The 22,629-nt window shown below is 44.8% G+C and overlaps 1 protein-coding gene across 6 annotated transcripts in view; it reads right to left on the bottom strand.

Moving 5' to 3' along the window:
• Positions 1-22,629, bottom strand: part of kif13a (kinesin family member 13A) — a 151,099-nt gene that overhangs the window by 19,516 nt on the left and 108,954 nt on the right. For 4 of the 6 annotated variants that reach the window (XM_084336220.1, XM_084336222.1, XM_084336221.1 and 1 more), the window contains exons 26-32: positions 20,476-20,508; positions 18,325-18,424; positions 12,259-12,385; positions 10,275-10,330; positions 10,052-10,176; positions 1,175-1,351; positions 694-786 (exon numbers count right to left, since the gene is read on the bottom strand). In XM_084336220.1, the coding sequence (XP_084192346.1) occupies positions 694-786; positions 1,175-1,351; positions 10,052-10,176; positions 10,275-10,330; positions 12,259-12,385; positions 18,325-18,424; positions 20,476-20,508 (711 nt within the window). The remainder of the gene's footprint in view (positions 1-693; positions 787-1,174; positions 1,352-10,051; positions 10,177-10,274; positions 10,331-12,258; positions 12,386-18,324; positions 18,425-20,475; positions 20,509-22,629) is intronic. The other 2 variants (XM_084336224.1, XM_084336225.1) reach the window with 1 other exon arrangement.

Below are 22,629 nucleotides of genomic sequence, written 5' to 3'. Positions count from 1 at the left end.
GTAATCATTGCCTAAAGGTTATGGGCACGGGAGCAGAAGGTTGCTGGATCGATCTGTAGAGGAGACGGTTAACTGTGTGAAAGGGTTAACCTTCTTTATTAAATGGCGTTTTAACATTAGCCGAAATGCTTGATTGTGATTGGTCAACAGCGCTCGTCAGAGGTCCGTTATTACTCGATAACGGACCTCTGCCGAGCAATAATGAGCGCTGTGCGCAGCTGTAGCAATCAAGCCCACTGACACACAGATGGCAGTCATGAAAGCTGCTCAGCATATGCACAGCTGCACTCAGTCATCAGTGCAATCAGACCCCAGACCTGCCGGCTGCCGATGTTCTGCGCGGAGCGACAGGACAGAACTGCGTCTGCATTTGATCTCGTCTTGTCGATGGTGTAAAATGAATTAGGTATATTGTTAGTAAGTTAACCATGTAATAAGCGGGATAATGTATAGCCTATACTCGGTCATTGTCACAAAATAATTGACCTTCACTACGTTTAAAGAACACCTCGGCGAGGCGGCCTCTAAACTCAATTATTTTGCGACAATGACCTCGTAGCTATACATTATCCCTTACATAGTGTGGTAGAGAGGCTTAAAGACTTGCAAGATAACCGGAGAACAATCTTTGTCAAGCAGAGTAACACTGTAACACTATATGTAGCAGGCATAACAGGAATTACAAGCACATACCTTTGGTACGTTGGAAACAATCTCATAAGTGACTCCACAGGAGTAAAGAGTGTTCTTCAAGGACATCCTCCTCTTCAGACTCTGAGTGAAGCTCTGTGGGAAGAATAGAGGAAGATTCTCAGAAACCTTTGCGATAAAAACAAGATACATCGCTGGCTTCATGTATCCGACTGTGGCACTGCAGATAAATCATAACCCACACTAGAAATAATATAAAAAATATGCATTTCAAATCAAACAATGGTCTTCCTGTGTAACAAGCAGTCAGATGATCTGTCCTGAAGGGGGGGGGGGGGGGCAGCCACGGTTCCTCAACTCTCCTCGGACGTCCCTGCATAATGTACCACTGTGCTTCTCGCCACCGCAGTTGTGCTTTCTTTCTTTGTCTTGGGCCGATAAAGAGCTCCTGACTCTCTGCTTTCAGAGCGACCTCACGCTGTGACGGCGAGGCCGAGCCCTGCTGCTGCTGCCCGGTACCGACCTGCTTGTTGTAGATGTTGACGGTGATCCTCTTGCGGACCACCAGCTCCACGGAGGCCGGGTGGCTGAGCTGCACCGTGGCCTTGAGGATCAGGTAGATGCGCTCGTTGGGCGACGTGACTCGGTTCAGGTGCACAGAGTCGTGGATGGACGAGTCCCAGGAGCACACCGCTGACACCTGGTGGAGGATGGCGGAATGCCATAATGAGATGATTATCTTAAAAATCCCTGTTATGCAGCACCATAACCCTGACTACTGCACTACCGAAGGTTAACCTTTTGTAGTGTGGTAGTGAAAGGGTTAACCTTCTGTAGTGTGATAGTGAACGGGTTAACCGTCTGTAGTGTGGTAGTGAAAGGGTTAACCTTCTGTAGTGTGGTAGTGAAATGGTTAACCTTATGTAGTGTGGTAGTGAAAGGGTTAACATTCTGTAGTGTGGTAGTGAAAGGGTTAAGTTATGCAGCACCTTAAACTGGAACAACTTAGATTCACTCAACAAGGTTCTATTGAGAAATGCAGACTTGGCAACCCTTCATTGATTATATAGAGGCAATATACCCTCTTAACTCTAGCTACAACAACTAGTTGATACCTACTGTAATATGAGATGTCAATAAATACCCTCTTAACTCTAGATACAACAACTCGTTTAACGGGTTAACGCTTTCACTACCACACTACAGAAGGTTAACCCTTTCACTACCACATTACAAAGGGTTAACAGGTTAACCGTCTGTAGTGTAGTAGTGAAAGGGTTAACCTTCTATAATGTGGTAGTGAAAGGGTTGATAAAGAACTTGTAATTTACTCACAATAGCTTTTGAGGTTTTACAGGTTTTACAGCCATACAGTAGAACAGATTTAACATCGGAGTTGAAAATGTATATGTTGGGACGAGAGCCATACTGGTGTTCTAAAGGCACGTTTAACAGACATGTAAAGACATGGACAGCTATATATAGGTGCATATTTGCTTATGTGCAGCTCCACATCCTCTCCTATGGTGACTGGTTGATGTAAAGCAATAACAATAGGTTAAAGCTTTCAGGTGAACAATGTTTTCAAACCTAATTGTGTAAAGATGGTGAATCGGGAGCGTTTTGTACATTCATAGTTAAAGACAACAGAAGCTGCTGAGCACTAAGGATGAGGATGAATCACATTCACTCTTTTTGGGAGTGACTTTACAACTGTAAATACATGGGCTGCCCAAAATATAAACAAAATCTAACTTCACTGTCATGGTCCCAGCCGCTTGTATGCTTTCTACAACGGAGTTCGGCGATTCATTTCTGGTCATGTGACATGTACGCCCAATCGTGGGACCGCAAGTGTCTACACTGGTTAAGCTTAGGCGCTCTTTCGAAGTTGGTTATGGTTAGAGTTTGTCTTAGAGCATGGCGATAGATTCTTTCGACGGTTAAGCTTAGGCACTCTTTCGAAGTTGGTTAAGGTTAGAGTTTGTCTTAGAGCATGGCGATAGAACGCCAGGTGCTTTGCAGGCTGTTCGACGCGGAAATGGGCAAGTGGCCAATCAGATTCGCAAATCGCCGAACTCCGTTGTAGAAAGCATGGACGCGTCCCAGCCGCGTGTATCGCTTCCGCAACGGAATTCGGTTTCCGGGTTCCTCTGATTGGCCGCGACCACCACGTGACCCGCCCCCCTATCCACCGCTCTGCCGCTGCCATGCGCGGCAGAGCGAGCGGCCGCGGACGTGCTCGCTTCCTCAATTTATACGCATGGAAGTATTGACTGAATGAATGAATGAATGAAAACTTTATTTAACAGATTGCAGAATGGGTACAATACAGTACGGCTCAATACACACAATTGTTAAGGGGATGCAGACCTGAGAAAGACGTTTGTCTTGTTTACATCAGGGTCCCCCATTTTCAATTCATATAGAACAACTACGCCGTAACAAATCATTAAAAAAATATACCGTTAACTGGAATATGTTGTGCCTTTACACATATGTTGGATTATGTAATTGGTTTGTACCAATTACATAATCCAACATATGTGTACAGGCACAACATATTCCAGTTAACGGTATCTTTTTTTAATGATTTGTTACGGCGCAATCAATACTTCCATGCATTCGGGACCTCCGCGTTTTGGGGGTATTCATCCGACAAATTGGATGCAGGGATTCGGCTCCCATCAGGCGGGCAAGAACTGCAGGTTTTCAGCCTCTCCCCTCTCTCCTGGAGCTTAAGGGGGAGCTTAGTATTTCTGCCGCGGAAGAGGTGGCTACAACATCAACACACAGTGACTACATGCAGTCACTGTGTGTTGATGTAGCCAGCGGGTAAATCGCGATTTTTTTTTATTTGTTTGTCGCGACAAACCAATTACATAATCCAACATATGTGTAAAGGCACAACATATTCCAGTTAACGGTATATTTTTTTAATGATTTGTTACGGCGTAGTCGTTCTATATGAATTGAAAATGGGGGACCCTGATGTAAACAAGACAAACTGTGAGGTTTTGCCCGCTGCTCACTACCTTTCTCTGTCTTCTTTAGGCCTACTGTTAGGAATTCCCTATTCTCTGTCTTCTTTAAGCCTACTGTTAGGAATTCCCTACTCACTCTCTCTAGCCCCCACCCTCTCGTTCCTTACCCTTAGTGGCCACACCTGTTTGATATTCTATTATCTCTCGCACCTGTGTTGGCAGGCTAATTAGTCCCCCTGTGGGCTTTAAATACCAGGGCTCTTCCCCTCGTTTCGGCGTGGGGTCGTGTTGTATTCATGCCGAGTCATATTCCTAACATCTAGACTCTTTTCGGGAGATCCTCTGGTCTACCAATGCTGTAAGATGGACCTCTCCAGCCTTGAGATGTTTGCTCCAGCCTTCGTCTGCTGTCGCCGTAGCCTGTGGAGGAGACTGTTCTGCGCTCCCTGTAACTTCCACGGGAGGCACCTCAGCGTTCCACTGCAGACCCCAGCGCAGCTGTTCGTCCTGACGCACATCTAGACCAACGCGCATCTCCCGGACCCTCGAGCTTGGCACGCTCCTCCGTTCCAGCGCACTGACGCGCATCTCCCGGACCCTCGAGCTTGGCACGCTCCTCCGTTCCAGCGCACTGACGCGCATCTCCCGGACCCTCGAGCTTGGCACGCTCCTCCGTTCCAGCGCACTGACGCGCATCTCCCGGACCCTCGAGCTTGGCACGCTCCTCCGTTCCCGCGCACAGACGCGCATCTCCCGGACCCTCGAGCTTGGCACGCTCCTCCTTACCAGCGCACTGACGCGCATCTTCCAGACCTTCGAGCTTGGCACACTCCTCCTCGCAGACGCACCCCGAGGCGTCTCTCGGTTCCGACAGCGGCTACCCGGTGGACGACGCTCTCGCCACCGCCACTGTCCCGACGCGCACACCAAGGTGTGGCGCGCACTCTGTTCCTCGGCTCCGACAGCGGCTACCCGGTGGACGACGCTCTCGCCACCGCCACTGTTCCGACGCGCACACCAAGGTGTGGCGCGCACTCTGTTCCTCGCTCCGACAGTGGCTACCCGGTGGACGACATCCTCGCCACCGCCACTGTTCCAGCTCCCTGTTCCGACGCGCACACCAAGGTGTGGCGCGCACTCTGTTCCTCGGCTCCGACAGTGGCTACCCGGTGGACGACATCCTCGCCACCGCCACTGTTCCAGCTCCCTGTTCCGACGCGCACACCAAGGTGTGGCGCGCACTCTGTTCCTCGGCTCCGACAGCGGCTACCCGGTGGACGATGCCCTCGTCACCGCCACTGTTCCAGCACTCTGATCCTCGGCTCCGACAGCGGCTACCCGGTGGACGATGCCCTCGTCACCGCCGTTGTTCCAGCGCTCTGTTCCTCGGCTCGGTCAGCCAGCCACCCGGTGGCGATGCCCTCGCCCCGTTGCTGTCCCTGTACCTTTACGCATACGCTGGGTGAGTTTTGATTGTGATGTCACTCACTCAGCGTAGTGCCCTTGCCCTCGCCCCGTTGCTGTCCCTGTACCTTTACGCATACGCTGGGTGAGTTTTGATTGTGATGTCACTCACTCAGCGTAGTGCCCTTGCCCTCGCCCCGTTGCTGTCCCTGTACCTTTACGCATACGCTGGGTGAGTTTTGATTGTGATGTCACTCACTCAGCGTAGTGCCCTTGCCCTCGCCCCGTTGCTGTCCCTGTACCTTTACGCATACGCTGGGTGAGTTTTGATTGTGATGTCACTCACTCAGCGTAGTGCCCTTGCCCCCGTTCCCGCTGCTGTTCCAGTACCTTTACGCATACGCCTGGGTGAGTTTTGATTGTGATGTCACTCTCCCAGCGTATTGCCTCTGTTAGTTAGTTTGGACATTTCATCTCCCAGCGTAATGCCTCTGTTTTTGGTTCTCACTTAGAATAGTATTTTTGGACTTTACATCTCCCCCTGTGTGTTTGTCACACGAAGATATTATTACTTTGTTCACTTTGTTATTTGGACTGTTCTGCACCTGCTCTGTTTTTTCCCCTTTTGTGCATTAACTATCTCCTCTGTCCTGCAGAGCGGCCCAGATGATTTCCACCAGTCCTCCCGGTTCCTCCCTGTTTCCCAGCCCGCCTCCGCGGGCCTCAGTCCCCTCTGTTCCCTAGTTCTCCCCTTCTAGTTCCACCTAGTTCCTGGTCCCAAGTTCTCCCCTTCTAGTTCCACCTAGTTCCTGTTCCCTAGTTCTCCCCTTTTCTAGTTCCACCTAGTTCCTGTTCCCTAGTTCTCCCCTTCTAGTTCCACCTAGTTCCTGGTCCCAAGTTCACCCCTTCTAGTTCCACCTAGTTCCTGTTCCCTAGTTCTCCCCTTTCTAGTTCCACCTAGTTCCTGGTCCCAAGTTCTCCCCTACTAGTTCCACCTAGTTCCTTGTCCCTAGTTCCCCTAGTCCCCTTTTCTCCTGTTCCCTAGCTCTCCTAGTCCCTAGTCCTCTCTCCCTAGTTCTCCTTGTCCCTGGTTTACCTAGTCTCTAGTTCCTCTGTCCCAAGGCGTTCCCTTAACCTTCCCTTAGGCGTTCCCTAACTTTCCCTTAGTGTTTCCCTTTTCCTGCCCGCCTCTTAAAGGCACCTTTCCTTCCCCTCATATTATATTCCTGTGTTTGTGATTCTCCCTTAAAGGGACAGTGCCCTTTTCCCTGTATTTCCCTGTTGTTCAATAAATATCTGTTTCTTGGCAAACCATCATACCTGTCTTGTGTTGTGCGATTGGGGTCGGTTACAAACCATAACACAAACGTCTTTCTCAGGTCTGCATCCCCTTAACAATTGTGTGTATTGAGCCGTACTGTATTGTACCCATTCTGCAATCTGTTAAATAAAGTTTTCATTCATTCATTCATTCATTCATTCATTCATTCATTCATTCATTCATTCATTCATTCATTCATTCATTCATTCATTCATTCATTCAGTCAATACTTCCATGCGTATAAATTGAGGAAGCGAGCGGGTCACGTGGGGGTCGCGGCCAATCAGAGGAACCCGGAAACCGAATTCCGTTGCGGAAGCGATACACGCGTCCCAGCCAGGGATCATGCTCGAACAATGTGAACAGTGGTTTTCTGACGCCCTCTGGTGGCCAAACGCAGCAGCTCCAGATACTGGACCTTATCCCTTTAGTCCTAGGTCTTCTGGATTCCTTTAATGCTGTGTTTTATCTGTTCATGTTGTGTGGTGCGTTTTAGCTTGTGTTTTTAAAAGGTTTATCTTTTTATGTTTCCTTTTAAAGGTTCATCCCCTTTACATATGTTTTCTCTAAGTGTTAATACTTTACTTGTGTCCCTTTAAGGCTTATCCCTTTTCACATGTTTTTGTTAGTGTTAACTCTTTTACATATGTATTCTCTAAGGGTTAATATTTTACATGTGTCCCTTAAGGCTTATCCCTTTTCACATGGTTTTATTAGTGTTAACTCTTTTACATATGTATTCTCTAAGTGATAATACTTTACATGTGTCCCTTTAAGGCCTTTCCCTTTTCACTTGTTTTTATTAGTGTTAACATTTTTACATATGTTCCTTTTAAGGGTTGTTCCTTTTTTGATATTCCTTTACACATGCTTTTATCAATGATGTGAGTTTGTTTTACTATCCTGTGTTCCTCAGCCTATGCCTGGCCTTATACCAGCTGGCACTTGTTAGTAATTACGGGCAGTATATAGAGCTGCCCGTTCCTCTCATTCATTGTCGCATCATTGTTTTGTATTGTAGTTGTGTTCGGTCACATACTCACCGCTTGTCACTTATATTCCCAGTGAGTCCGTTCCTATTTAGTCCTTATTCTTCCAGCATTGCTGAGTATTCTTTTCGGGTTTTGCAGTTCGCTTTTGTTTGTAACAGTTCACGTGTATCCTGTTTGCAACTGCTAGTAAAAGCCTGTTCACTTTCATCCGTCGTCTCAGCTTCTTCTCTCTCTGCTCGTGTTATCTGCATTTGGGGTCTACTCTCCTATCCCTGACCGAAACCCTCACATTCACAGTACATTTGACTCTATGTTAATGTGCTCTTGTTAATGTACTCCATTGTACTCTTATGGAGACAAATATACAATTAGGGATATGATTAAATGAACAGGGTACCTGCAGGTTTCGACAAATTAAATTAGAGCAAAATGTAATACCAATTTCACAACCATACTAGTAAAAGAAAAAAAAACATAGCAACACTGAACTGGCGGCTGCCAGCTCTCAGATGCACCAAGCTCCCGGTAGCCCCGCAAAAACGTCTTGAATGCAAAAACATTTCATATAATATTATTTCACCCCCCTCCCCAGAAAATGTAATACCTGTGCAAATTAAATGTAAGACTTTTTAATACCTTTTAAGGCCTTAAATTGAGAATTATGAATTGAATACCTTTTAAGCAGTGGTTGGTGATTTCATACCTGGTCGCACTGTTTTTTTAATGACGCCACGTGCACGCACGCTCCCGGGCGTGTGCGCACTCTCCCGCGCATGCGCATAAATGTTCCCTTGTGTGCGCACAGAATAAAGACGATGCCTAATTGCCTCTAGGATTGGAATGTAACACATTTCATTCACAAGTTTTGTGTGAATGTATCTGAGGACGTATTTGAACACACCAGACGACCTGAGCTATTGTTATGCAAAGTAGCCAGGTGGGTACTTGGCGAGTTGGCGCATCAGTCGAGTGCAGCGCATTCTTGTGTGCACGCGCATGCTCATCCGTGCATGTGCACGCGCGTGCTCCTGCGTGCTCCTGCTCACAGACCTGGTGTTACGGCGTGCAACTCCGTGCCATGACCAACTAGGGATGGGAATCGAGAATCGGAATCGATTGGGAACCGGTTCCTAATTGTCCGATTCCTGGAATCGCATGCCTCCGTGACTATCGATTCCTCTTATCGATGCCATGTTTTTCCGACAGTTGCGCATTTAAAAACAATAACGTTAGCGCCACGCATGCAGCCATAGCAGACTATTCCTTGACTAGGAAAACCTAAAGAGCTCGATATTGCGACCGTTTTGTGTGTGCAGTGAAAACTGAAAGTGCTTTGCATCCTAGTCATTCATTTACATGGTAAAGTAACGTTAGCTGCTAGCTAGCTAAATAGCCATGCTCATTGCAGAGAGAGACAGAGAGCGAACACTGAGCTGGCCTTTATTTATACAGGTATAGGTTATTGCTAACAAATTCTCTTTTGCAATAACGACCTGTTGAATGCAACTACAGTTCAATAGATTAAATTAGTTCTCAAATACATTATTTATTTTATCTACGTGTATAGTTAATTTATTAAAAAAAAATCTGACATGGGGGCTCAACAATAAATGATAAATGACTATCAGAAATGTCAAGTTGCATGTTGTTATTGTAACCAGCTTAGTTCTGTTGCATTTCCAATTTATTTATTTAAATTATAAATGTATCAGGAATCGATAAGGGAATCAATAAATAATCGGATCGATAAGCAAAATCGATAATGGAATCGTATCGATAAAATCTTATCAATTCCCATCCCTATGACCAACTCACCACTTTTAAGACTTTTTAATGCCCCGCAGATACCCTGATGTAGGGCTGGACGGTATGGTCTAAAATGTATATCACGGTATAATTTGAAGCATAGACGGTAACGGTATATATCACGGTATATTCATTTATCTTAAAATGTCTATATAAATGCTTCTGAAGGGGTAAAACACTGGTAGCTATTACTGTACTCTTGTATTACTAGGACATATTTCACATAGTATAGAGGTATTTTAAGAACATTTATTGTGCAAAACTGCAATAGAAAAATGCAAAGCCTTTTCTCAAGTTACTTCCATCTCTGAAAAACACTTTTTTCATGAAATACAATCAAATCAAGCGGCACAAAGTGAAAATAAAAACTACTGCAGGACAGGAGGTTTCTTTCCCTCAAACAACTCAAACACAATAAAACTCCAACATAACTTAACTTTAATGTACATGTTTGACAACGTAGAGAGAGAGCGAGAGAGCGTGATGTAATAGGTTCGAGTTTGAGGTTTGAGCGTCCTATGTTGCCGTAGTTGATGATGTCACACCAGGATGTCATTGTCAACACACAGAGTTGGAAACGAGAGCAGCCCGATGGATAAAGCGATATAAAGAAACGAATAGCCAATAAATGTGAAGTTATCTTTGAACCTCTGTTGTCAAGCCTCGTCAATATAACCTCCTCCCTCCTTAGCCAAATTGAAATGCCCAAACTATATGGCAAGGTCCGTGAGCAAGTGGAGAAAAACTCAGTACAATTAAAATTCATACCGTTTATACTGTATACCATTTATACCGTCCACCCCTACCCTGATGTATGACATCAGTCCCTACATTAGCCAGAGACGAGTCCCCTTCGTGTCCAGAGGGGGGCAGCAGAGACACACACAGCTTACCTCCTCGTCACTATGCCTGATGATGGGCAGGTAGAAGAACTGGCTTCCATGTTCCTTGGGCAGGATAGAGTTAACCCCTGCAGCGTGGGGCCCGGTCAGCTGCTCGTTCACCGTCAGGTTGTCCGCTACCGACACAACACAGAGGCGGCTGGAGTTAAGCGTTTGCGGCGCCTAAGAGGAGCCTATGAGACACTACTAGGTAGCATGGTTATGACGGCCTCACCGTTCAAGTCCAGGAAGAGAACGGGGATGTGAGCTTCCATTCCAGCGGGAGGAGTCCTGCAATTAGAGGGACATTATTATGTTTCAAGCTTAAAGGCCCCATGGAATCAAAATAGATGTTTATTGTTCTTTTATCACATAATGTCTTGCACTGATTGTCACTTATACGCCGGTATCTGTCCCAACAATGACAAAAAGGTTGTTTTGTATTCTTAATAAAAAAAATTATTTTGATGAGTCATCCTGCACACGGGGGCGTATACTATATAATTTTGCATCCAATGAAATGCTTTTTAGAAAGACACTTACAGCACATTGTAACTAAGCTATCACTCTGCCTCTTTAATAACTAAATTGAACAAATGTTCAATGTTAGCTTGTTAGCTAATGTTGCGTAACGTTGCTAACCTGTGTTTCTAACATTAGCTCGTTAGCTAATGGGTTGACCGTAATGCACATTTAGCACTATTGGTTACTATAAATGCAAATCCATGCCCGCGACAAGTCCCTCCCTAGCTTCCTGTTTTTACAGGAAATGCATAAATATGTGAAATCAAATAGCATTCTGCTAGCCGTTTCATGGGGACTAAGGCAAGGGGGTTCAAATGAAGGATTCAATTGTGTTTGTTCTCTTTGTTCTGTGTGTGCGTGCGTGTGTGTGTGTGTGTGTGTGTGTGTGTGTGTGTGTGTGTGTGTGTGTGTGTGTGTGTGTGAGAGAGAGACTGTGTTAGTCTCAGACATAGTTCATAAAGTTGCTGTTAGCTACCAGAGAAAAGGGTAAAGAAAAACTAGCAAGATTCTGAGTTTCTACTGTAATAGGTAGCGTCAACATCAGGCAAATGCTGATAAAGACCCTGTTGGCGTCCCTATTATATATTGTATAAAGGTAGAATCTGTGATGCCATCAAACAGCGACCTCTAGGCAAAAGAGCCCTGCTTGGTATTGCGCTTTGTTATGTTAACTTTAATGTGTGGGTTGAAGTTTAGTAACTATCATGTGGTGAATTACTCCAGACCTCTCTTGATAGAGTCTGAGGTGTGGCCAGCAGTAGCAGCCACTCCCCTATACCCACTGAAGCCCAACCTAAACATCAGACATTTACAAAACTGTAAATAAAGCGCAGTACTGTGTTGTTGTCATATTTTGCAGTCATAGGTTGCTGTTTGACGGCATTACAGATTCTACCTTTATGTATTGGGAGCTGTAAACCAACATGCAGATACTCCTTCACCTCTTGTGTTTTAGAGCTCACCAGTGTGCAGATACTCCTTCACCTCTTGTGTTTTAGAGCTCACCAGTGTGCAGATACTCCTTCACCTCTTGTGTTTTAGAGCTCACCAGTGAGCAGATACTCCTTCACCTCTTGTGTTTTAGAGCTCACCAGTGTGCAGATACTCCTTCACCTCTTGTGTTTTAGAGCTCACCAGTGTGCAGATACTCCTTCACCTCTGTGTTTTAGAGCTCACCAGTGTGCAGATACTCCTTCACCTCTTGTGTTTTAGAGCTCACCAGTGTGCAGATATTCCTTCACCTCTGTGTTTTAGAGCTCACCAGTGAGCAGATACTCCTTCACCTCTTGTGTTTTAGAGCTCACCAGTGTGCAGCAGATACTCCTTCACCTCTTGTGTTTTAGAGCTCACCAGTGTGCAGATACTCCTTCACCTCTTGTGTTTTAGAGCTCACCAGTGTGCAGATATTCCTTCACCTCTGTGTTTTAGAGCTCACCAGTGTGCAGCAGATACTCCTTCACCTCTGTGTTTTAGAGCTCGCCAGTGTTCAGATACTCCTTCACCTCTGTGTTTTAGAGCTCACCAGTGTGCGGATACTCCTTCACCTCTTGTGTTTTAGAGCTCACCAGTGTGCAGATACCCCTTCACCTCTTGTGTTTTAGAGCTCACCAGTGTGCAGATACTCCTTCACCTCTTGTGTTTTAGAGCTCACCAGTGTGCAGATACCCCTTCACCTCTTGTGTTTTAGAGCTCACCAGTGCGCGGGGGCTCCTGGTATACCACTGCCAGGCGCAGGGACCAGGACAGCGTTTCTCTCCTCAGTCAGGCCAACCCACTGCTCCACCAGCCGAGCCTCACGCTCGATGTCCTCCTCTGACTTCTCTGGAGAGACACGTGGAAGGGAACAGATGGCGGGAGAGGTTAGTGAATAAATGTACAGCGAGGGTGCAGGGGGCAAGAATGATACTGGGGGAAGAGAAGACTGAAGATGGGAGGTGGTTGCAGAGAGAGCACTGCACAATCTTGTGGGGCGGCGTGGCTCAGGGGTAGAGCGGGTCGTCCAATGATCGAAGGGTTGGTGGTTCAAATCCCCCTCAAGCCCATGTCCATCCCACTGCCGTTGTGTCCTTGGGCAAGACACTTAACCTACTTGCCTCGTATGAATGTGTATGCATGTGAATGAATGTTGGTGGTGGTCGGAGGGGCCGTAAGCGATGATTATTCGCCACGCTTCCGTGAGTCTGCCTCAGGGCAGCTCTGGCTGCAATTGTAGCTTACCACCACCGGTATGACTGTGTATGAACGAATAATGGACTCTGTACGCGCTCTGGGGTCACTGGGGTGTCATGAAGAGCGCTATATAAATCCAATCCATTATTATTATTAATCTTACCACATGTAACTGTTCTACATGGTCTAGATCTACCAGTAGGACTCATCGTCTCTCCCACAGTATGTAACTGTTCTACATGGTCTAGATCTACCAGTAGGACTCATCGTCTCTCCCACAGTATGTAACTGTTCTACATGGTCTAGATCTACCAGTAGGACTCATCGTCTCTCCCACCATATGTAACTGTTCTACATGGTCTAGATCTACCAGTAGGACTCGGTTAATAAACAAATTTAGCCAGGGTGTATTTTTTAAAAAGGCAGGGGAAATTTGTGAGAGACCAAAATCCAAAATGGCTGCTGTGGAAATGAACTTTTTAATGGTTTGACCTACAATGATGCACAATACATGGTTTCAGAGCTTATTTTGTTCAATGAATACATATTTGGTGTTTATATAATGATTTGACCTATTGTTGACCTTCAAATGCAAGATGGCTGTCAAATAGATCCGCTATCAACTCTATCTTTAATCTTTCAAAATGTTCAGTTGCTATCGCTATTAGCTCTATCTTTAATCTTTCAAAATGTACAGTTGCTATTGCATGCACTCATCTGTGTTTCACTACACACATGAGTGCATGCTTACCAACTGTCCGCCTGCAACACTACTATCACCAACATCTAAGAAGGGAGATCCCCCCTTGAATGGCCCTTCTAAGGTTTCTCTCCTCCACACTGCCTGTGGAGCTTTTTTCCCTATTGTTAGGTTTTAGTGAGTTTTTCCTTACCTTCGCGTGGGGTATGTCTGGGAGTGCTTGCATTCTTTAATTTATTTGCATTCATCTAAAAATGTTTGGACCTTATGGTGTTCTTGTTCTGTTCTTGACTTATTGTTATGTTTTCTTCTTGACTTGTTTAAAGAAGACCTGTACGGCCCATGGGGACATTAACGTGTGTTGTCGGGCCCTATAAATAAATTTGATTTGATTTGATTTGAATTTTGAGCTCCAAAAGGGATTTTTTTCAAAATCGTCACAGAGCCTTCATATTAGGCTCTAATGAAAGCTCTGCTCATGATGAGTTGAATAATATACAGTACAAGTACACAGAAGTAATAGCTGAGGTCAATAAAGTCAATGTTTGTGTGTAAACAACAGTTGCTGATTTGCGGTTTTCCATTAAATAGGGTAGGCTACTGAGAATATGGTGTCCAGTTCATCCCATCCCATTTTCATAATGAACCAAAAATAATTTTGCACTATTAGCCTAACATAAATTAGTATTCTGTATGCAAAGCTAGCAAGGTTAGTTGCTTGAGCTGAATTTAACCCGTGTGCGCTGCTTATTTATTTATCTTACTTTGGTGTTAACAAAACAAAAAAATAAGGATTATTATCCAGTTTTGTACTTCATTACTAACTTATCATAACCAGTCCCCATATCAAACCTTATTTTATATGTCCCCACATAGCCCCAAGACACAATATACCTATTTATTCGAAAATAGGATTATATTCATTCATGCTGTTCCCCATATTGAAGAAAATGGGTAAATAATATTTATGCAATCTGACTATAACAGGCTAATATATGAAGACACTTTATTGAGTAAACTGCTTTGTGGGTTTTAGAACTGTATTATGGAAATAAATCAATATATCAGAATTAACTTGACAGGAATCCAAACCGTGGTTATTTATTGGTGTTGCTGTGAGAAAATTTGTTATGCCACTCTCCCAGCCCCCCACAAGATCATACAATGTATCTATGTTTGTGTGGGAATGTCTCGGTTTGTGTGGGAATATTGTATTGTACACCTGTGCTTAAGCAAGCCAGGCGACGCAAAGACAACGAAAGTTAAAATGCTCAGTGTTCAAGATCTGAAATGCCTGAAAATCTGAGTGCTTTATGTGATGAAGAGGCAGAGGGACCGTCACCAAAGCACCTTCGTTCGTCAGTGGATGGGCCTCTCCATGACAAAACAAAATGTGTGTGGTGTATGCAAGGTACGGACATGAGGCACCCGAACAGGAAACAAGGCAAGCTGTTAAGAATCAACACACAGTCAGCATGGCGCTCCTTCAAGCGCCACACAATCCTCATAGAAGATGAGGAGCTCAGGGATCGTCTCACACGACTAATTGATTCAACGACAGCACTGTCAGATCCTTACGCAAATTATATAATGTACCACTATGCCTGTTGGATGAAGCATATCCACCACACAGTCTTCAAGACAGATGATGCTATGCATAGGTGTAAATGTCCATGGCATGACAAGGAGTAAATATCTAATAGACACTCTGCACAAGAGTGGTGTCTGCATCAGCTATGCAGATACACTGCTCCTCTATGACCACTGGGCTTTGATGGATATGGAGGCATCAGCAACCTGCCCACAGGAGATCGCAGTCAGCAAGCCAGCTATCGTGATCATCGACAATGACGACTTCAAGATTGACACTATGACAGGTGACTCTACAGGAGCCCATCGAACAAATGTCATGTACGTGCAGCCAGAGAGCTATGAAAGAAACCAGGCAAAGAGACTGCTGAAATGCTCACCAAGAAGAAGGAAATCTCTGCACAGCTAAAGCAGAAGTGTGCAGAACTGACAAAGGTTTGCCAGTACAGATGCCCCCCTGGTAGCAAGAGTGAGCCACCTGCTCGTCCCAGGGTAGATCCACCAGTGGATGGGTCAGCTCCGCAGCATGCTCGCTCTGTGATACATGCACTGTCTCGTGTAGACAATCATGGTACAAGACCACCACCTGAAGAGCAGCGAGTTACAGGATACAGTGGTGCCCAGTCCTGCTGTCATCCACCACTCAACAAGAGCAAGCCATACTACCACACAACATACAATGAACCTCCAAGCAAGTCAGTGGTGAATGACATCATGGTGAAACATGTGGAGGCCATGCGGCTGAAGACGATCACTCAGCTCAAGGCGGAGAATCCAGAAATGTTCAAGGACATCATCCCAATCCTCTGAGCTTTCCACCAGCTGATGTCCTACATCTATGCCATTGACAAGAGATTCAAGGGCTCTGGAATGGCAGACACTCTGGTTACAGCAGGGGTAGTAGTGGAGGGGTCGGTAGACCAAGCACTACGAGGAAAGCACTACAGACGGGGCGTGCGGTGCATCCTGCTCTTGAGAGAGGTTCTTATCCAAAATCAACTGTCAAAGATTCTTGAGCACAAGAACTATCGGAAGACATCAAGGAGAACCTCAACATTATGCGGAAGGTGAGGACCACCAACTACACTGGACCTGTTGTTCTAGACTGCGGAGACACAGACGTGTTTGTCCAAGCAGCTTACTGTATGTCTCGCAACAAATCAGAGGTGATCTGCTGATCAAGCGCAATAATGCATTTATCAACTGCCGTGCAATGTTCTCTGAAGAGGTTGCAGACATCATCATACCTCTCCATGTGATCACTGGCAGTGACCACACCTCAGGCTTCTATGGCCATGGAAAGAAAAAGGTGTTGGAGAAGGTGATGGTTGTTCCTGAGGCAAGAGAGCTCCTGGGACGAGTGGGTGAGAGTCTGGAGTTGAAAGATGAAGTGAGAGCGGATATGACAGCATTTGTCCTCTCAATTGTTTACGCTGAGAGTGCAGATGTTACGTGTGGCCAGGCCAGAGCTTCCAAGTGGCACAAATTGAAGAAGTGTACGATTCGTCTCCCACCTGATGAGGACTCCTTGGATCTTTCATTAATTTATTTTGCATTTATTTTAAATTTGTTGGACCTTATGGTGTTCTTGTTTTGTTCTTGACTTATTGTTATGTTTCTTCTTGACTTGTTTAAAGAAGACGTGTCCGGCCCATGGGGACATTAACGTGTGTTGTCGGGCCTTACAAATACATTTTATTTGATTTGATCTTCATGTGGAAAGGACAAACTACATTACATATTGCCAGCTCCATTACAACCTTCAAGAACATCCTTCCCCCATTGGTCATGGCTGGGAACTAGTGAATGGGAAGTGCCGGCCAGTGCGTCATACCCTTCCCCTCTTGCCCCAGCAGCTCACATCTCATGACTGCTCAGATGAGAGTAGCAGTGATGATGAATGGAGTCAGTGTGGAGAATCAACAGATTCTGATGAAGAATAGTGATTCTGTCTCCGGTTCTCATCATCCATCAACAACAAGTTGTTACATTATATCGTCTGCTTAGCTTACTTTATATCCATCCCTACTCTGTATTTTGTGTTTTCTACCAGCCTTTTTTCTCCACCCTTATTTCCTTTATTTTTGAATATTGTGATGTGAACATTAGTGTGTTTTATTCTAACAATTATATTTTCAGTTTGACATTACATGGTTCAGTTGCTGTGTCAGCCAGAGGGAAACGCTGTTGCCTCAAAATCTGCCCTTAAGGCCATTAGGCTACTAGTTGATCAATTATTATTTTGGAGTGCTATTTGTTGAAGCACCATAGTTATACAAAAGTTACAAAAAATATATTAAAAAAAAAAAAGAAGAAAAAAAAACTCCCTTTTGACTGTTCACCTTGTTGTAGTAAGGGAGCTTGAGTACCTCAGTGAACCCTGAGAGCAATGCCAGTAGGAGGAAACTCCTAGCAGGTTTTACCAAACCGGACAGGTCTAGGGTGAGAGGTCAGACAAAGCAGTCAGACAACCTTGTGGAAACAGCATCTGGGGCCAATAACCCACCCTGCTGAAGCAAACAGGGGTGATCATGTCTCCGACTTTCACAGATGGATGGAGTATGGTGGAAGATACCCACCTATCCCTTCTGTCCATAACGCAACTCATCATGAGCAGAGCTTTCATTAGAGCCTAATATGAAGGCTCTGTGACGATTTTGAAAAAAATCCCATTGGAGCTCAAAATTGGCAGCCATCTTGCATTTGAAGGTCAACAATAGGTCAAATCATTATATAAACACCAAATATGTATTCCTTGATCAAAATAAGCTCTGAAACCATGTATTGTGCATCATTGTAGGTCAAACCATTAAAAAGTTCATTTCCACGGCAGCCATTTTGGATTTTGGTCTCTCACGAATTTCCCCCGCCTTTTTAAAAAATACACCCCGGCTAAATTTGTTTATTAACCCTCCTAGATGACAAATCCATTGAGAAACGGACCTTCGCTCTCCACGGTCACGGAAGTGCCACAGATGACCCTACTAATATGTAACTGTTCTACATGGACTAGATCTACCAGTAGGACTCATCGTCTCTCTCACAGTATGCAACTGTTCTACATGATCTAGAACTACCGGTAGGACTTAACATCTCTGCATCATCAGTTTTAGACGACGAGGACAAAACAATTAAGGTCCCTTGTCAACAATGTGGAGGTTCAGTGACCAGAGGCCCAGCAGCACTGGGGGCCAGATAAGTGAACAAAGGAGGCAAGCTGGTCCTGTAGAACATTGGACCCATAACAAACCACAGGTTGTTTGACCCAACCTTGTTATCTATAGACCTCGCTGGGACCCACCTTGTTTGTTGATAATCTTCTTGATCTGTTCATCCAGGTACTCCCTGCGTTTGATGAGGGCCTCCGACCAGCGCTCCCGGACACAGTTCAAGTCCTCCTCCTGGGAGCAAAGACGGAGAGCCGTGTTAGGAGGGAGAGCGGCTAACTCGGATCAGTCCAGGCTAGGGTGCAGCAAAGTTTGACTAGGGGGAGGGAGGTGGCATGGGTCTACCCTGTCTAAAGGAGTACCAGCTTCTTGTTATCTCTATTAATAAAGTAATGCAAATGCACTGTAAACGCCAGTTAATCCTGGAGGGAAAAAAAGTTTTGGAAAATCAAAGCCTCCGGTCTTTACTGTCGAATGGGGAAAAGATTATGGTATAGGATTATAAAATTCATTGCCAGCGCCCGACCACACACACACACACACCTCCCAAACCACATTCCAAATGCCACACATTCATATACTGTACGTACACACTAGGACTGGGTATCATCACTGATTTCCCAAATCGATTTTAATTCTGATTCACAAGGTTAATTTCCGATCAAATCCAATTCAATAGGATTTGGTTCGGGATTATTTCAGTTACAATGCCAATTCTTCTTGGATATGAAAGAGATTCTCAGAGAACTAATGCTGTAAATTATACAAGGAACCCTCTAACCTGGTGCATTATTACAAATATCAATATTTGTGGTTATGAATAGACTTTTATGACTTTAACATGACCAACACACTACAGCCATCAACACAATATAGAATACTGTATATATTTTTCGGGCTTTTATGAATCGATATCTCATTATTTAAATGAAGATCGATTTGAATCTGAAAATCGATTATCTTTTTCCAACCCAGCTCTAGTACACACACACACACGCACACACACACACACACACACACACACACACACACACACACACACACACACACACACACACACACACACACACACACACACACACACACACACACATACCTGCATGCATACACACTCGTGCGCACGCATACACAATCCCACGCAGGCACACGCTCAACATGCACGGCCACCCAGAATCCTACCTGAACGCATTGGCAGGTCAACGTCAGAAGGAACCAGAGAGAACAGACTCCGCTGCGTAGCTTCCAGAGCAGAGCCACACACCTCGAAGCCAAGGCAATGCAAATCCTCTGTGCCAACAGGTCCCCCCATCATGCAGAATAAAGGCATGCAGCCGTGCAGCCCCCCCCCCCCCCCCCCCCATGATCTGAGTGAGACACACCGGTCTTCGAGCTCTTCAGTAGCAACAAGCAGGCAGTAGTACATTCATTAGTGTGCATCACAAGAGGGAGAGGGTGAGAGAGAGGGTGAGAGAGAGCCGAGCGTCTGCTGTGGACAGGTTCCTGGGCGGGAGGTGAACGCAGACACAGCGGTGGGCATCTGTGTGTACGGGCAGCCCGATCTCACTTAAAATGTGTAAATAAAGTAGGTATCAACCACAGGACAAAGGTACATAATGTACGTTATGTTATAGCCATAAGTAATATATATATATATATTTACGTATTGTATAGGTAATATATTACGTTTCGTATCGACAAACAAAAGAAAAAAAAAGAAAAAAACAGCGCTAACAACTAACAATGCTTGGGGTGGGGGGGGGGGCCGAGTGTGCATCTATTGCACTATTATTACTATCTATTGTTTGTATCAGAGTGGGTGTCATGGTCTAGTGGTGAGTGCACCCCCTCCCCCCAATACAAATACTATATGAAACGTTAATATATTACTTATATACGTATATATAACATACCGTACATTATGTCGCTTTTTCCTTTTTTCCTGTGGTCGATTAAGTACTTTATTTACGTTTTCTGATGAGACCCTGTTGGTGGGGGGGGGGGGGGGGGGGGGGGGTTCTGGTTGCGTTTCCGCTCAGTTTGGTTCATAGTTAACAGTGTCAGAAATCATCCACATAATACAGCTCAACATTTAGTGAAGCACTCCTTTAGTCATGTGAGGTACAGCCCCTCTTGCCTCTAACCCCCCCCCCCCCAAGCCCCACCCGCCTCCCACAGCACTCAGTGGTTTGGTGCGCCCCCTGTGTATGAGCAGTGGTTTGTTTTATGGTCATGCCTCAGGGTTAACTATGAGGGCAGCAGCGGTAGCAGCGGACTGGAGATGGTACCTGATAACTATCCATATCGTCCTCCTCCTCCCTCTGGCAGGAGAGAACACACTCAGTCAAACAGCAGCTCACAGTGAACCTACACCACTCACTGCCACCTGGAGCCTCCAGGTACATTTAAGAAATGACATCTACTTTGATTTTTTCAAAAAAAAAAAAAAAAAATCAAAGTCTCTGAGATACAAAATGTGGTTAATTAAAGGGGCACCTCACCAAAAAACATTGCTGATTTATTTTGTACATAATCTCACCCACGGTCAGAAAACTCCAAACAGTTTTGCACACATTAATTTAGTTTGACAGTTATCGAGAGTAAATGAGTTTGAATGTGGCCACCAGTGATGTCATTGGGGACATTGAACCCTCGTGTCAGTACAGCTCAATGGAATGATATGGCAGCAGTCCTTATAAGACAAGGTATTGCTATTTTTTCATCTATGTAATTTTATGGTGCTGTAATTGTGCACACAACACAAGGATTCAATGTCCCCGAGGACATCACCAGTGGCCATATTCAAATTAATTTACTCTCAGTAACTGTCAAACTAAATGAATGTGTGCTAAACTGTTTGGAGTTTTTGAATGTGTGTTAGATTTTTTTTGGTGAAGTGCCCCTTTAACACTTTCAGTGCCACGAGGTGGCGCCAGAGTTAGCGCTTGAATGCCACCATCGGCGCCAATGTTATCGTTAATATCGCCTAATCTATGTTTTAAATTATGACTATGTGTCTAATCTGCCCGTCGCTTATCAAAGAATCCTTTTCCAGTCAGTGCTGTCGAGGCAGATTGGTTTTTTATCGCTTCATTTCCGTTTGAGAGCATTTTGAAAAGCACCCGTTTTGAGGTAAAAAACAGTCCATTCTGGGCCATTCTATGATAATCGTCTTTTACTGGAATATTCCAGAACGTTGATATTTGTCGGCCTATTTATTAATCGTTTTCAAATAAACGCTAGATGATCAATATTATACGTACACGCACGCCCATTCGAGCCGCGCACGGATAATCGCCGTGTTCATTTCCTCTTGGATTTTTACAGTGAAACCAATAGAGGACATTTCACAAAACAGCTTATATCTTCATCAAAATGAGTCTGATTATCCTAACACTGATAACATAGATTCCTTACCTGACATCAGATGGTATCCAACTGGTATATTCCAATTCCTGATCACCATTCGAAAAAATCGATAAGTGTATAGATCCAACGTGATACAGTAGAACACATGATTCCGCGGGGCTCAGAGGCTCCAGAATGAACTCTGATAACCCCGGCTGCATCAGTGGACTGGAAAATGTGGAGTACAGGATTTTTTCCCCCATCCATTTTCATTGAGTCCATTCCAAAATCCCTTATGTCATCTGGGAGACGATAGGGGGCGCTTTTTTCCACATCTGATCGCCGGCGGCGCTCGGGTAGACTAGGGTAGGCTCGCGTGATGCAATATGATTTCAGATCGCTAAAAAAAAATAAAAAAATCCGAGAAATCGCGTGAGTGGCTTTCAACGAGATATTAATAAATCCGAGAAAACTCGTGAGTGGCACTGAAAGTGTTAAGATTCAATAAAAAACAATGCTTTTGCATAACTAATTATATTGTATTTTCACTTGTCACACATGTCGAAAGACACTTATATGACGATGCTATCTGGAGATCGATGACACACCTGCGCTCTGTGTGCAACTCAGCAGGTCAATCCCTGCTAAAGCTAAAAGAGCACTTAAACCGTATGAGACCATACATTCCTCAGCCTCCATTAGATCTAATGCCAGACAGCACATGATCTAATGAAGGCAGTAAGGCCCGGACAAACATGTTTACACTGATTCTCCTGCATGCAGTGCAGCACACAAACACTAGTCTATATAACATGACATCAGTGGTGGAAGAAGTACACAGTTCCTTTACTTAAGTAAAAGTAGAAATACCCAGATAAATTAGTACTCTGGTGGAAGTGAAAGTCCTCCATTCAAATTCTACTTGAGTAAAAACAGAGAAGTATTTGCTATTGAATGTACTTAAGTATCTAAAGTAAAAGTATGCATTCTAGATGGTGTTTGTGGATTCCTTAGGAGCATTCCATCCTCGATCCTTTGACCTCTAAAGGTTAAAGTGGTATGTGGTCCAGTTATGCTGCTCTGATTACGTCCTC

Source organism: Notolepis coatsorum (assembly GCF_963971535.1).
Source record: "Notolepis coatsorum genome assembly, chromosome: 19".
In the NCBI taxonomy this organism is placed as follows: Eukaryota; Metazoa; Chordata; class Actinopteri; order Aulopiformes; family Paralepididae; genus Notolepis; species Notolepis coatsorum.
Note: the sequence above shows the minus strand (reverse complement) of the source record. Positions and strands in the feature narration are given on the sequence as shown.